The sequence below is a fragment of the Mercenaria mercenaria genome, chromosome 14 (genome assembly GCF_021730395.1).
Source record: "Mercenaria mercenaria strain notata chromosome 14, MADL_Memer_1, whole genome shotgun sequence".
Lineage (NCBI taxonomy): Eukaryota > Metazoa > Mollusca > Bivalvia > Venerida > Veneridae > Mercenaria > Mercenaria mercenaria.
This window is the reverse complement of record NC_069374.1, coordinates 47,029,317-47,046,119: the sequence shown is the minus strand read 5'-3', so window position 1 is coordinate 47,046,119 and position 16,803 is coordinate 47,029,317. Positions and strand designations below refer to the sequence as shown.

Here is a 16,803-nt window from a genome sequence, read left to right as displayed (position 1 = left end):
CGTCTTGGCGTGTTGGCGTCTTGGCGCCCCCGCCAACGCGCCAACACGCCAAGACGACAAATGAACGCGCCAAAACGACAAATGCGGATTTTGTTGTCTTGGCGCATATTATTGTCGTCCTGGCATGTTGGCGTGTTGGCGCCCTGCAAACGCGCTAAGTCGCCAGAACGCCAGGACGACAACTTCCCAATTTAGCGTGTTGGCGCCCCTGCCAGAACGACAAATGCCTTGTTTGTCGTCTTGGCGCGTATAATTGTCGTCCTGGCATCCTGGCGTTCTGGCGCCCTGCAAACGCGCCAACACGCCAGAACGAGATGGCAGAAATCAGCCACCATATGTATAGGTGATTTCGTATGGTGGCTGATTTCTGCCATCTCGTTCTGGCGTGTTGGCGCGTTTGCAGAGCGCCAAGATGCCAACACGCCAGGACGACAATTATACGCGCCAAGACGACAAAATCCATATTTGTCGTTTTGGCGCGTTCATTTGTCGTCTTGGCGTGTTGGCGCGTTGGTGTTTGCAGGGCGCCAAGACGCCAACACGCCAGGACGACAATTATACGCGCCAAGACGACAAAATACATATTTGTCGTTTTAACCGTTCATTTGTCGTCTTGGCGTCTTGGCGCCCCCGCCCCCGCCAACGCGCCAACACGCCAAGACGACAAATGAATGCGCCAAAACGACAAATATGTATTTTGTCGTCTTGGCGCGTTCATTTGTCGTCTTGGCGTGTTGGCGTCTTGGCGCCCCCGCCAACGCGCCAACACGCCAAGATGACAAATGAACACGCCAAAACGACAAATATGGATTTTGTCGTCTTGGCGCATATTATTGTCGTCCTGGCGTGTTGGCGTCTTGGCGCCCTGCAAACGCCAACGCGCCAACACGTCAACACGACAAATGAACGCGCCAAAACGACAAATATGGATTTTTGTCGTCTTGGCGCGTATAATTGTCGTCCTGGCGTGTTGGCGTCTTGGCGCCCTGCAAACGCGCTAAGACGCCAGAACGCCAGGACGACAACTTCCCAATTTAGCGTGTTGGCGCCCCCGCCAGAACGACAAATGCCTTGTTTGTCGTCTTGGCGCGTATAATTGTCGTCCTGGCGTCCTGGCGTTCTGGCGCCCTGCAAACGCGCCAACACGCCAGAACGAGATGGCAGAAATCAGCCACCATAATTTCGCTATATGTTTATATAGCAATTGCTGCAGATCGTGTTAGAATGTGGTATTTGTTTCAAAGCAAAAAGTATAAAATACAATTTTTTAGCTCTTTGTTTCAAAATTGTCGGGAAGCATGTTATTCCCAGTACTCAGCGTATTTTCTATATATGTATTTTTCATATAGGGCAAAATATATGTGTATTTCGGGTCTCCTTGAAAAAAAGTGTCTTTTCAATTTAAAAAGTTTTTTATATTATGGATCGGTGGCCTATAAATGCATTTTACTTTACAATGATGTAAATTTCGATTTTGAACGGTAATATGAATTATAAAATTTATAACTTTATATCCATAATTTAGATTTTAAGATAAAGGTGTTAAGGCAAGAGCCGTAATAATTGTCACTAGCCGCGGGGCATGTCACACAATCAGACACTAATCCAATTTATTACCATAATATACAGAAATACGAGATGTCAGCATTTTATATGTCAATGCGAAAGTGATACTTGATTGGATTTTATCATGTACAGATATGTAATAATTACAATAACTGCAGCCGAATAATATGTTTTCATATTTTCCCATTAATTTTAAATGAAGTATATGAAAAAGAGGGAACTCGAAAAAAGAGTAAACTGCAAATGTATGTTTTAAACTAAATATTACTTTCAATGTCCATGTGTTCTTTTTACACGTACAATATTCAAGTTTAACTATGAACATGTATTTCTATATGCTAATCAACTTCATGCTATGAATGTTACGTTTTAATGCAATGAATAATTCTAGTAGAGTTGGAGAAAATTAGTATTAAATTGATTAAAAATAAAATATTTTATATTTAAACATGTAATTCAAAATAACATTTTTTTATTTAATCTCACAAAGTAATGACATTAAACACGGAATTAGATATCTAATTCAGAGACTTGTACCTGTTTATCCGGTGTCATCAGTACACGTGTACTAAGACGGGCAAAATTTTCCAAATTAGTAAAATCAGTGATATTCAAACGTTTAGGGAAGCAAGAAGACATAAAAATAACTTAAAGATAAACTCATTGAAAGAAAATATAACTTTTCTAGTTTACTTCAATAACTTAATAAATGTCGTGAGATGAGTATAAATATGAGAATATATCATTTAAAAACACAATGGAAAGCTTAAAATCTGTCATTTCCTACAGAAATCAATAGAACTTGGAATCAAAAATAGTTACTTATTTCAAACGCTTAGGGAAGCAAGAAGATCATATCTTATTTTATTAAAAATTATATTGAAAGAAAGTGCAAATATTGCAGATTACTTCAATAACTTAATAAATATTGTCAGATAATGCTTTTGATGTCATTTGATGTGTTAAAGTTTTTTCCCTTCTATATTTCAATAGTCCTAAACTGACCGATACTGGCTAATCGATATACTCGATAAGCTGTTTTCAAGGGAGACAATTTCGTCAATAAGCCAGCAAATTGACTTAGATTTCTGGGTATGAACATCTTATCTCGAGCGATCAACATATTATCTTGAGCGATCAACATATTATCTCGTGCGGACGACATCTTATCTTGAGCGATCAACATCTTATCTTGAGCGATCAACATATGAGCCGTGCCATGAGAAAACCAACATAGTGGGTGTGCGACCAGCATAGATCCAGACCAGCCTGCGCATCCGCGCAGTCTGGTCAGGATCAATGCTGTTCGCTTTTAATGCCTATTGGAATTGCAGGAACTGTTAGCGAACAGCATGGATCCTGACCAGACTGCGCGGATGCGCAGGCTGGTCTGGATCCATGCTGGTCGCAAACCCACTATGTTGGTTTTCTCATGGCACGGCTCATATTATCTTGAGCGATCAGCATCTTATCTTGAGCGATCAACATCTTATCTCGAGCGATCAACATATTATCTTGAGCGATCAATATCTTATCTCGAGCGATCAACATATTATCTTGACCGATCAACATCTTATGTTGTGCGATCAACATCTTATCTCGAGCGCACGACATCTTATTTATATATATTACGGCCCTTTGTGTGTGCATTTAGGTCATCAGTAAAACATACGGACAAGTTGTTAATTAGGGTTCCGCCTATTCCGCTGTTATTTAAACTTCCCACAAGTACATGTACAAGTTTATTACATCAGTTGGGAAAGCAATGCTAATAATTGGTCATCCTTTATCTTCAAAATCAAATGAACATAACCAATGATGCATACTGCATGTTAGAACAGCAACAAATTTCAGTTCCACTGATAAATTCGCGTAGAAAAGTTGCATGTATGAATTAAGGGAAAACAAGGAAAATCGTTTAATATATGGGCAAAGTATGGAAGCACTGGAGAGACAATTGATTTCCCACTTCTGACTTAGAACAGCAACAAATTTCAGTTCGGCTGATAAATTCGTGCAGAAAAGTTGCATGTATGGATTAAGGGAAAACAAGGAAAGTCGTTTAATATATGGGCGAAGTATGGAAGCCCTGGAGCGAAAATTGATTTCCGTACTTCCCACCTCTGACTTCTAACTTTTGCACTTCTCACTTCCAACTTCTTGATTTCCTATTACTAACTTCCGCACTTCTGACTTTTAACTTCCACACTTCTCACTTCCAACTTCCTGACTTTCGACTTCTGATTTCAAACTTTCACACTTCTTACTTCCGACTTCTTGACTTCTTACTTCCTGCTTCTAACTTCCGCACTTCTGACTTCTAACTTCCGCACTTCTAACTTTCAGACTTTCGACTTCTGATTTCCAACTTCTACACTTCTTACTTCCGACTTTTTACTTCTTATTTCCCTCTGCTAACTTCCGCACGTCTGACTTCTAACTTCCTGCCTTTCGCCTTCTGATTTCCAACTTCCACACTTCTTACTTCTTGACTTCTTACTTCCCCTTTTCTAACTATCGCATTTCTGACTTCCACTTTCCACACTTCTGACTTCTAACTTCCTGTCTTTCGACTTCTGATTTCCAACTTCCACACTTCTTACTTCTTGACTTCTTACTTCCCCTTTTCTAACTATCGCACTTCTGACTTCTACCTTCCACACTTCTGACTTCTAACTTCCTGACTTCCGACTTCCAATTTTCGCACTTCCGACTGCCAACTTTCTTTTTTTGGAAGTTGGAAGTAAGAATTGTATGGAAGTTGGAAGTCGGAAGTATGAAGTCAGAATGCTGGAAGTCAGAAGTGCGGAAGTTAGAAGTCGAAAGTGCGAAAGTTAGCAGAAGGAAGTAAGAAATCAAAAGTCGGAATTAAGAAGTGTGGAAGTTGGAAATCAGAAGTCGAAAGTCGGGAAGTTGGAAGTCAGAAGTGCGGAAGTTAGAAGTAGGAAGTCAAAAAGTTGGAAGTGAGAAGTGCAAAAGTTAGAAGTCAGAAGTGGGAAGTACGGAAATCAATTGTCCCTCCAGGGCTTCCATAGCGAAGCCTAACATACTATTCTTTTTTTGTCAAGGTCTTAAATTTATTTCTTTGCATCATCACTGTTTTTTTTTGCTGGCTTTTTTTTATCAGTTTCCGTATTTAAATGTCTAACCCAGCAAACATGTGAAACGGTTATATATATAGTCTAAATAAAAACAAAAACGGTGGCAGCAGTATGTTTTTACTAATGATCTGAATTCACACAAAGGTCCTTAATAGATATTGATAAGATGACCGAGAAAAGATGTTGATCGCTCGAGATAATATGTTGATCGCTCAAGATAATATGTTGATCGCTCGAAATAAGATGTTGATCGCTCAAGATAATATGTTGATCGCTCAAGATAAGATGTCGTGCGCACGAGGTAATATGTTGATCGCTCGAGATAAGATGTTGATCGCTCAAGATAATATGTTGATCGCTCGAGAAAAGATGTTGATCGCTCAAGATAAATGTAGTGCGCACGAAATAAGATGTTGATCGCTCAAAATAATATGTTGATCGCTCAAGATAAGATGTCGTGCGCACGAGATAAGATGTTGATCGCTCAAGATAAGATGTTGATCGCTCGAGATAAGATGTTGATCGCTCGAGATAAGATGTCGTGCGCACGAAATAAGATGTTGACCGCTCGAGATAATATGTTGATCGCTCAAGATAATATGCTGATCACTCGAAATAAGATGTTGATCGCTCAAGATGATAATTATGTTGATCGCTCAAGATAATATGTTGATCGCTCGAGAAAAGATGTTGATCGCTCAAGATAAAATGTCGTGCGCACGAAATAAGATGTTGATCGCTCAAAATAATTTGTTGATCGCTCAAGATAAGATGTCGTGCGCACGAGATAAGATGTTAATCGCTAAAGATAAAATGTTGATCGCTCAAGATAAGATGTCGTGCGCACGAGATAAGATGTTGATCGCTCAAGATAATTTAATCCTAAAAAAATAATTGCATGTCCTAAACATACTACCGTAGATATATATACGCTTTTACCATTTTTTTCAGACCGTTTTGATATTCTCTGATTATATACACACCAACACATTTTAAATTTGAAAATGATGTTGTTTTTTTAACTTTCCTTATATGGACCTTCTTTGGTCCAAACCTTTAAAAATTGCTCGACAGAATTGCATTAAAGACTTGTACATGGTATATCGTAATGCATACAATAAACAACATGTGCCCCAATCTGAAATTGCCCGCTAGTTGTCACAGGATATTTTTTCATTTCAGTGACAATCTATCCCAGATTCCATCTGTAGTAAATGACATACAAACATACATATATGTTCCTTGCCTACTTAGGACTGAAACAAAGCCAAACACTATAAAATGACAACGTCTGTGGTTTACTTAAATAAAGGATACTATCTTGGAAAAGCAATTGCATCAGGCTTGATGAGGAACGACCGCATTCACCATTGCGAATCATACGCAAATACTAGTTGTGCTCAACAGTTAGACAGACTGACAGACAAAACGACACACAAAATGACACACAATATATGGATAAAATATAGAGAGAGCATTTTATGAAACTGGGCTTATTCTACTCAAGCTGACGTGCTGTTTACATTTTTTTTGTTTTTGCAAATAAAGTATTGATGCGATCTGGGTGGTTCTATTTCTATCAGTAGTGTGAAAATGTGAAAGACACAAGTTTTATTTCGCATAATAGCAAAATATTCAATATTTTTTATATTGTTGTAAATGTGAATGCAAGCATTTTTCTGATTATATATAGCGCCGTATGGAAACTATAACTGATTCCCGGCATGCAGAATATTACCAGCTTGTATCTTTGTCTGACCTTGTAGTTATTTGAGAAGCGGTATGACTTTAATTCACAACAATGTAAAAGTGTGCCATTGTGTTCCACGCCAATCCAAATGTTTTTTTGTTTGTTGTTTTTTTTTTGGGGGGGTGGGGGTGGGGGCTTAACTTAAGATTTTGACGATGACATCTTAAAGTTGATAATTTGATTTGTTATTTTGTTAGTATGTTAGCATTTTCTAAGTGCAGATGCGGCTAAACATTGCCGTTTTATACACACGCGTGTTTTTCAACAAGAGCATCGCCTAGATTCACACAATGTATATATATATATATATATATATATATATATATATATATATATATATATATATATATATAATATATATAATATATATATATATATATATATATATATATATATATATAAGGAGGAATACATTTAGAGACATTTCCCTGCTCTACTGCTCTAAATAAAACACTTGTAAACTGGTACGTAAGTATATCTTTCAGACTGTCTTCTAGTTATAAAACAAATTTCATGTAAAAACACATTCAATAAAGTCTTAGCAAGTTCTTCTTTATTTGACTGATGAAAAGGTAGACAGGCGAGCAAGCATATACACGGATAATATTGAATAACAGTTATCTTAATATTTAAAAAAATCAAAACCTATATCACCTTCAAAAAGAAAAGATCAACTCGACCCCGATTTCATCATTCTATTACATGTTATACATATTATCTTTATCAATCAACTCTAAAATGGATTAATACCTACACTACTACTTATTTTAACCTCCATGCATATCACAGAATAGGTGTCGAAAAAGGATTAGATTGGGATTGAAATGTCCAAGAAGGGGTCGAAATGTTCAAGTAGTTGGGGTTGAAATGTATTGAGGTCGAATTTACGGTCTCTCGAAATGTCTTGCAAGCGTTTGCGCAAGTCCAACCGAAAGGCGAAATTACAATATTAAAACGTCGTGTTTTTGCGCTTTCGCCTTTGCAGCTGAGAGGGCGAAAACACGATACAAGATCGCGAAAACACGATACAAAAAATATCGCGTTTTCGCGCTATCAATATCGTGTTTTGTTTTCGCCCTACTTGCCCGGAAGGCGAAAACACGAAAAGACGATGGCAGATCGAGGGCGAAAACGCGAAAACACGATATTAACAGCGCGAAAACGCGATATTTTTGCTTCGTGTTTTCGCGTTATAGCATCGTGTTTTCGCATCAAAACATCGCGTTTTCGCGTAAAAATATCGTGTTTTCGCGATTTCGCCCTTAGGACGACAACGCGAAACTGCGATGGCCCCAACGGAACACCGTAAATATGTGCTTTTTTTATAATTGGTGAATGTATAGTATTATGTATTTTTCAATGGCATAATAGGCAGCTAAATTGCACGCATTAGATTTCAGAAGACCTATAAACATTCTTAAAGATTATCAAATAAAGATTTGAGCCGCAGCACGAGAAAACCAACTTAGTGCGTATGCGACCAGCATTGATCCAGACCAGCCTACGCATCCACGCAGTCTGGCCAGGATCCATGTTGTTAGTTTTAAAAGCCTATTCAAATAGAGAAAACGTTAGCGAAAGACATGGATCCTGACAGACTACGCGGATGCCCAGACTGGTCTGGATCCATGCTGGTCGCAAATGCACTATGCTGGTCTTCACATGGCGCGGCTCAAAACAAGATTTCAGTGTTATACTCTGTTTAAAATGTCGTTGCACCGCCTTCACGACCACTTTGGTATCGCAGGGAAACCATTTGAATGGATAGCTTCATATCTGAGCGACCGCTACCAAACAGTGACCATAGATAATGAATTGTCAAAACCGGTGCAAATGACATACAGTGTCCCACAGGGGTCAAATTGTGTCACAATATACACTAAACCAGTTGGTACAATATGCAAGAAACATGGACTAAATCATCATTTTTACGCCGACGATGGGCAGCTTTATTTATCTCTCAAAAGGATGCTTGATTACCCTGTGTTGAAAACTGTCTCTTAGAAATCGTATCTTGGATGAACAGCATCATGTTGAAAATCAATGCTGATAAAACTGAAGTCATTGTATTTACCTCTCAAAGAAACGAAAAAACATATTGAATCGGTTACTGTGAAAATTGGAGAAGAGAACATTAAGCCATATAAATGTGTAAGGAATCTTGGTGTTTTTCTAGACTCCAAAATGAGTACGGAAAAACATATAAACTCAGTTTGTAGATCTGGGTACGGACAGCTACGTCAAATAGGCCACATCAGGAAATATCTTAATACAGCTGCTACAAAATCTCTAGTAAATTCACTCGTCACTTCACGCCTTGATTATTGCAATACGCATTTGTATGGTGTTCCGAAGGTCTTGCTGAATAGACTTCAAAGTCTTCAGAACACTGCAGCTCGAATTATAACGAGAATATCGCGTTATGACCACATTACGCCGGTATTAAAAGAACTGCATTGGATACCAGTTACTCATAGAGTGGACTTTAAGATTCTAGTTCACACATACAAAGCATTGCATGACCAATCACCGGTCTATGTTAAAGACTTGCTGGAAGTCTATCAGCCAGCAAGAAATTTGAGATCCAAGAACAACTCAAAACAACTAGTTGTTCCAAAAAGCAAAACTGTGAGGTACGGTGATCGTAGTTTTTCATCAGCTGCATCGAAGTTATGGAATGCTCTTCCGGCTACCATTAGAGACGCTAAAAGCTTTGATGCTTTCAAACGATCATTGAAAACACACTTTTTCTTCAAGATTTATTGAAACTCACTTTGCACTGGAAAACAAGCTTTGCTATGGAAATTATTGTTAATTGTTCTTTAAAAAAATATTCAGGACAATCAAAATGTAGAGTAAAACCTGATTCAGGATAAATACCTTTTATTGTTGATTTATTTTTTTTGTGTTGTATTGTATGTCCATATCATTCTGTGGTATGTAGTTTGTACAGCGCTTTTGAACGTTCATTTTATAGATGAAAAGAGCGCTATAAAAATCTGGTAAATTATAATAATAATAATAATAATAATAATAAAAATTTAAAATTTATACACAATGTACAAGTAGATCGGCAAAGCAGTGAGTAATATACAGTGAGTGATGTAGATTATATCTCACTGATAAAACATAGTATTTCATCAGTTAGCATAAAATTAAAACCCTTAGAATGTTGGTGGCAAGTGATTTTGCCTTTTCGACCAGTGCAGACGAAGATCAGCCTACACATCCACGCAGTTTGATCATGGTCTGTACTGTTCGCCATTCATTCTGTATCGTTTTCATAAGCACCCCTTTAAACAGTTAATGGTTATGTCCATTCTGAAAGATGGACAGGTTTATTCTTGAAATTTTGCAGGGTAAGGCCTAAGACCGCATTTCTTAAGGAAATACATGTAATAATAATAAAAGTCGCTATATCTGTTATTTACCACTGTATACAGAATTTTGATATCACTTGCAAAAGATGAACGCTGTAATACAAAAATATTTCAAAACATGCACGGAATACTATTAGTTACACAGCTTGTTGGTGACAGGATACGGGATATACGCTGTCGAGGAAATCCATATCAGGCCGGAGCGAATCCTGTGATAGGCCGGGCAATACGTGTGAATCCTGTGATAGACCGGGCAATACGTGTGAATCATGTAATAGACCGGACAATACGTGTGAATCCTGTAATAGACCGGGCAATACGCGTAAATCCTGTAATAGACCGGGCAATACGCGTGAATCATGTAATAGACCGGACAATACGTGTGAATCCTGTAATAGACCGGGCAATACGTGTGAATCCTGTAATAGACCGGGCAGTACGCGTGAATCCTGTGATAGACCGGGCAGTACGTGTGAATCATGTGATAGACCGGGCAATACGCGTGAATCCTGTAATAGACCGGGCAGTACGTGTGAATCATGTAATAGACCGGGCAATACGTGTGAATCCTGTAATAGACCGGGCAATACGTGTGAATCCTGTAATAGACCGGACAATACGCGTGAATCATGTAATAGACCGGGCAATACGTGTGAATCCTGTAATAGACCGGACAATACGTGTGAATCCTGTAATAGACCGGGCAATACGCGTGAATCATGTAATAGACCGGGCAATACGCGTGAATCCTGTAATAGACCGGACAATACGCGTGAACCCTGTAATAGAAATCCTCACTTGCCTGGAAACATGTACTTATAGAGTTACAATGGCATTTCAAGTCGTGGGAAAGTCACGTCATGTAATAGACAGGGCAATGCGCGCGAATCTTGGTGATTCTCATCATATCTAGTCATTACAGACCTGTGAAATAACTTGCATGCAGATAAATATTGCATAGACATAACTGAGAGTTTCAATTATATATGGATTTCTATTTCAATCATGTAATAATAAATTCTAAAATGTACATCACAAGAGATAAAACCTTTATAAGCGCGGCAAAGTGTTATTTCGGTATGTATTATAAGTTTATAACATAATGATCTTCATTTGCACAGCTATTATTACGAGTACAAATACTCGATACAGGTACTGTGTCATTCCATTACCGTCATTTACAGTACACTTGTTTTCAGCTTCTTTTGTTATTTCACGATCCTGGCACAAAGAGTTATCCTCAATACACGCCATAAGCTCCAGTGCAGCACTGATACCAGAGGTGTAAGCGCTATGCACATAGCCATGGTTAGTTTTGTTAATATATTCTCCGGCGAAATATAAATTCCCAATACGTTGTCCAAGGTCATCCATGTCTTTAAGAGTAAAGCTCGGCGTCCAATAGCTAAATGCACCAAAATCAAGTGGATCCGACATCCATCTTGAAGTAATAAAGTTCTCTGGCTCAGATACATTTGCCAGTGGATACATGGCTCTCAAGACTTCCATTGCTTTTGTGGTAAGTTTTGAGTCTTCCATGCGGTCCGCTGCTTTTGCTTCTGCACCAGCTAGCTGTAACTGAAGGATATTACAACCGGGAAAAATGTAATTCATGTTGAACCATCCAAAATATTCCCCGTGCCTTTCGGTTACGTGTACGATCCAAGTAGTGTTGTCCCAAAATGAGGTGCTAAATTTAAAGTACATGAGCATGTACAGTCCGACGCCAAATTTATCTATTGCCACCAACTTCCAGTCGGGTAAAGGAGGGCTGAAAGTTACGTTTCTTGATTGTAGAACACCAAGGCTGAAAGTTACTATCACATAGTCTGCCTCGAATAATGTTCCGTCATCTGTATATACTTTAACCATTGAATCCTTGACATCCCAGTTTTCAATATGGGTTACTTTTTTGTTGAAGACCATCCGTTTATCATCTTTCGGAAGGAAACTGTCCTTCAACTTTTCAACAATATACTCATATCCCCTGGTGTCGTTGACTATAAACCAACTGTCATCGCCATGCTCTCTGAAAACGTTATGATGGTTCATGTATTTACCTGATATAGAAGGTGATTCTCTGCCAAATTCTGCGTCGATAAAAGCCGCTTCGACAGCATCAGCAACAACGCTGTCGGGACTCCAGCCACAGAATCGAAGCAAAGCTTCTGCTGTCATATCGGAGGTACCATTATTTCTCATTTCTGTAGAAAAAACATGTAAATCTCCTAAAGCTTGTACTAGCTTTTTATACTCTTCGTATCCATTTTCCGTAAGGTCGTTTCCTAGATCGTCGCGAAGTGTCCATGTGTCAAGACCTAGTTTAAAATCCAAGTTGTATTCTGATGCCAGTTTCACCATCGGATTACTTCCAGCGCCATATATCCACTGGGCACCAAGTTCTACAGCATACCCTGAGAGGTTCACAGACTTCACACGACCACCAACCCTGTTCGAACCTTCCAGCACCTCTATGTTTGTATAACCTTGATCATGTAAAGTTTTCGCGGCTGATATTCCCGATATACCTGCACCGAGAATTAAGATCTTCTCTTCTGTGGGAAATACAAAAACACTGAGAAAAATATGAAAAATAAACTAGTTTATCTGTTAGATGATAATGTAAATGTGTTTACATTGAGAATGAATAAGACTATTGTAGTGATTACAATATTTCAGACATTGTTTTATAGCGGGAAAGATTGTTTTACATACATAAGAAGCTGTTTGAATATGTATACATGATTGCAAGCCCGTCTGCGTAGCTCAATATCTACAGCTCGCAGCGTAATGAGTTCTAGCCCCGGACGAGGCGTATTCTCTCTGCGACTATTTGATAAAAAACTTTGTTTCTAACATCATTTGTCTGGTTTATGCAACTATTTGGTATAGTGGATTCTTTAGACCATAATACCACGTCTCTCAGTTGAGCTAAGCGGGCACGCTTTTAGATGACTACATTCAGAGACTGGTTTTCAAACTAATAAGATACTTAACAGTGGGATCTTGAGTAATTTTGATATTGCTATGATGTTTATTTAATAAAATATACGTACCGTTATTATGTGTTTCATTTCTGTCAGCGGATACATGCTTAATACATGCAGAAATTGTTATAAATCCAGCAAGGAGACATGCACCCTGCACCATTATTATGTTTAAATAGATTACGTGGTTGTCCAAATAGAGAATATGTATAATTTCTTGGTTAAAAAGCACTGATGTCAAGGTTGTACCTATGCACATATAATCATATTGTCGTAATGGCAGGGAATCAAAATGTTCGTTTAACGGATATATGATACTTCCTTGTTTACCAAATATTTAAACCCATTACAAATATTTAAGGTGTCGATTACCAAGATTTTGAAATACAATATAAAATAGTTATATGTACATGTGACCTCACAGTTTTCGAGACAAAATTATTCATATAAAATATGATCACATTTTCTAAAACGATGAAAAGCGTTATTCTAATAAGAAATCGTATGCCATTTAAGTATGTGTATTTCCGATAAATTTCTTGAAGATAATTTCGATAAGGAGAAAAAATTAGAAAGTAAAAAAATCTTTCACCAAGGTGGGGATACGGAAAGACGCCTACGCCGACGCTGTGGTGAGTAGGATAGCTCTCCACATACTTCGTATAGTTGAGCCAAAAAGCAGTTTTAGTCAAATTCTGAATTTCGGATAATCCATATTTATGATGTTTTGGGAAATTTTAGCTTAATTTTGATGAATAGTAAATGTATTCCTTAAAATTATTTCGATGATATTGCCTATGCATGTTGTTTTATGTTTCAGCTATTACTTTGAAAAAAAATCTATGAAACAGCTAAAAAACATTATACAATGTATCAAAATGGGCATTGCCCATCATTCAGAAGGTAGCAACTGTAATAGATGTAAATACAAGTCTCAAAACACAATGTGTCACTGTCAAATATTTCAAAGACACTTCATACATTTTTAGGACATTTGACCTTAATCTGGCTATACATATATATGTGCATTCTTTTAACTTTCTGAATTGCAATAAATTTAGAACAAACATAATGACCTACGTATATTTGCAGTTAGTTTGAATAAGCTGAGGTCTACAAATGAGAAAAATATCAGAAAACTCATGAAAGGGTTGCAAAAAAAGAGTTGAAATCAGGAATCTTGTGTTTTACTTCGTTCACGTGTGGTAGAAGAATCCTACTATCCCTGTATCATTTCGAGACACGGACAATCACTGACCTTTCACAAGCACGTTAGATAACTTCATTGCATCGAGCCAGGTTTCAAACATGTACTCGTAAAATTACTGTGCCGTAGAACCCTTTATTTAATATTTGTGTGTGATTTGATGCACAATTCAGAAAATTAACTTGTTAAATATAATTGTTTATTGCTGTTGTTTTTGGTCATATCGATATATTTTCTTAACAAGCACTAATAATTTTCCGAACATTAATAAATAGAACCGCGTGAGAGGAACTTGCGATTCACACCAGATTCCCTAAAGGCCTATAGCGGCGATATGTTTATACAATTATTGTAAAACTGCTTGTATTAATGTTATGTGTATTTATCTACACTGTATGATTTTCCATTGCTCAGCTGTATGTCGGAGGACAGCAACGCTCGACTATTCAATCGCCTTGTCAATTGAATGAACACAAAAGTCGAAAAAGGGACATAATTTAGTAAAAATGCAAAATAGGATTATGGAACCTAGATATGCTTATCAGCTCATGTCAGTGGACAAGTGTGTGAAGTTATAATCCATTCCCATTAGTGGCTACAGAGATACCACCTTACATATAAGAATTTAACCAAAAACTGCTAGGTTGAAAAAGGGGCATAATTTTGTAAAATGTAAAGTAGAGTTATTGAACCTTTGCACTGCATCTCAAATCATGAAGTTTCAATCCTTTCCCATGGGTGGATAATAAGATACCAGCTTACATACAACAACTTGAAAGAAAACTGCTAAGTCGAAAAAGGGGCATAATTTTGAAAAATTAAAACAACAACAACAACAACAAAAACAAAACAAAAAACCACAAAAACAAACAAATCAGAGTTATGGGACCTGCGTTGTGCATGTAAGATCATGACAGTGAACAAGAGTATGAAGTTTCAGTCCATTCCCATTAGTGAGTACTGACAAACCAGTTTACATACAAAACCTTAACAAAAAATTTCTAAGTCGAAATAGGGGCATACTTTTGAAAAAAAAATAGAGTTATGGAACCTGTGCAGTGTAAATCATTTTATCACAGTGAATAAGTGTGTGAAGTTTCAATCCATTCCCACAAGTGGTTACTGAGATACCAGCTCACATACAAAACCTTAACCAAATCGGGACGCGGACGCGGACGCATTGGCAGGTCCAATAGCTCTACTATTCTATGAATAGTCGAGCTAATAAAATGCTATTTCCAGAATTTTTTATTTTTACATTGGCTGTTGGTTTATTTGATGTGTTTGGTTCCACAACAGCGGCTAGTTGGGCCTATTTGGCCGCGTGGTTAAGTTCGCTGACCCCATCACCGATGTAAGTTCGAGCCACACTTGAAGCGTTGAATTCTCCATGTGAGGAAGCAATTACGGAAAATTGGTGGTTCTACCCAGTTGCTCGCCCGTGATGAAATAATGCACAGAGGTGTGCCCTGGGTCTTCCTGCACCATCAAAAGCTAGTTGGGCCTATTTGGCCGCGTTGTTAAGTTTGCTGACCCCTCACCAATGTCAGTTCGAGCCACACTCGAAGCGTAGAATTCTTCGTGTGAGGAAGCCATCAAGCTGGCTTACGGAAAATTGGTGGTTCTACCAAGATCAGACTGCGGAGCATATACTTCAGAGATGTAAAAGGCATGACCAGGAGCGAGCTGCGACTTGGCCGATAGATACCTCAATCCACCAGAAATTGTATGGAGGCATTGAGGATCTACGGCAAACCACAAGTTTCATCGAGGTTACTGGTCTGTCAGTGTAGTCGCGAACGATAAGAAGAAGGTGGTTCTACCCGGTTACTCGATCAAAAGCGGGAAAGTCGTCATATGACCTATAACTGTGTCGGTGCGACTTTAAATCCAATAAAAACAAAACAAAAACACAACAGTTAGCTGATGGAGAGCTAGCACTGATATAGAGATATCATTTGTATAATACTGAAATCCATGTTGCTGGGGATGTTTCCAGGCAGGTCCTACTACATCAGACAGTTCAGCAGATACTACCGGAGATGTTCCGACCTTGCGCCAGGAGAGCTAAGGCATCAGAATAGTAGTTGCTTGGGGACCCAGCCCCGTGCCCGAGAAAGTATGAATTTCAGTCAGTCAGTGTTTTCCCGACAAAAATGACTTAATAACACAAACTAGGACCATTGACTTTGATTTGTACAGTTTGGAACCCGTGTCATCTGAGGATGGCCTAATCTATTTCATTGAAATCCGTCACTATGTTTACAAATCAACGCAGACAAAGCACTGCCGCTTGCAGCCAGGGTGATATTTTTAAAATGACTATTATTAGAATCTTTAATCTTTAATGTAGTTGGACTGCAACAAAGCATCTCCATGCTAGACATCATAGGTCAGGCACCGTTGACCTAATGCAAGAGCTATGAAAACACCTCTTGACGGAACGCGTTAAGGACTTGTTTGGTAGACCTCAAAATGAAGGAGCGGGTGAAAATGCATCATTCTGTAATTTTAATTCTTATCTGTAGATGGCGCTTCCGCATGTATTTGGATGTCATTAGTTTATGCAAATTACCTATAAAACAGGCTTGTTGTAACAGAGTGGATCACAGCCTTTAGAAACAACTACAACAAAGTCATCCTGTCACATTTGGTTGTATTTATGAATAGGCCCACCACAAACCACATGCATTAGAAGTAGATGTTGATGGAATTTCTGGACGAGTAGACCCAACGTTTTTGCATATTAAGTTCACATTTCTCATTCGATCCTAGTTTAGCAACCGTAAAGTCCAGTAAGTGAAACTGTAAT

General features: G+C 38.3%; 1 protein-coding gene across 1 annotated transcript; it reads right to left on the bottom strand.

Moving 5' to 3' along the window:
• Positions 1–9,283: 9,283 nt before the first annotated feature.
• LOC123527448 (uncharacterized) lies at positions 9,284–13,061 on the bottom strand. The gene is made up of 2 exons (XM_045306905.2): positions 12,854–13,061; positions 9,284–12,352 (listed from the first exon to the last, which is right to left on the bottom strand). The coding sequence occupies exons 1-2, from the start codon at positions 13,041–13,043 to the stop codon at positions 10,890–10,892; spliced, it is 1,653 nt and encodes a 550-aa protein (XP_045162840.2). The 5' UTR covers positions 13,044–13,061; the 3' UTR covers positions 9,284–10,889.
• Positions 13,062–16,803: the final 3,742 nt, after the last annotated feature.

Bases quoted from the DNA above. Each gene is read 5' to 3' on its own strand.
- LOC123527448 (XM_045306905.2), bottom strand. From the start codon at position 13,043: ATGTGCATAGGTACAACCTTGACATCAGTGCTTTTTAACCAAGAAATT. The intron at 12,353-12,853 runs GTACGTATATTT...TATTTCCCACAG, and splicing joins AAATGAAACACATAATAACG to AAGAGAAGATCTTAATTCTC.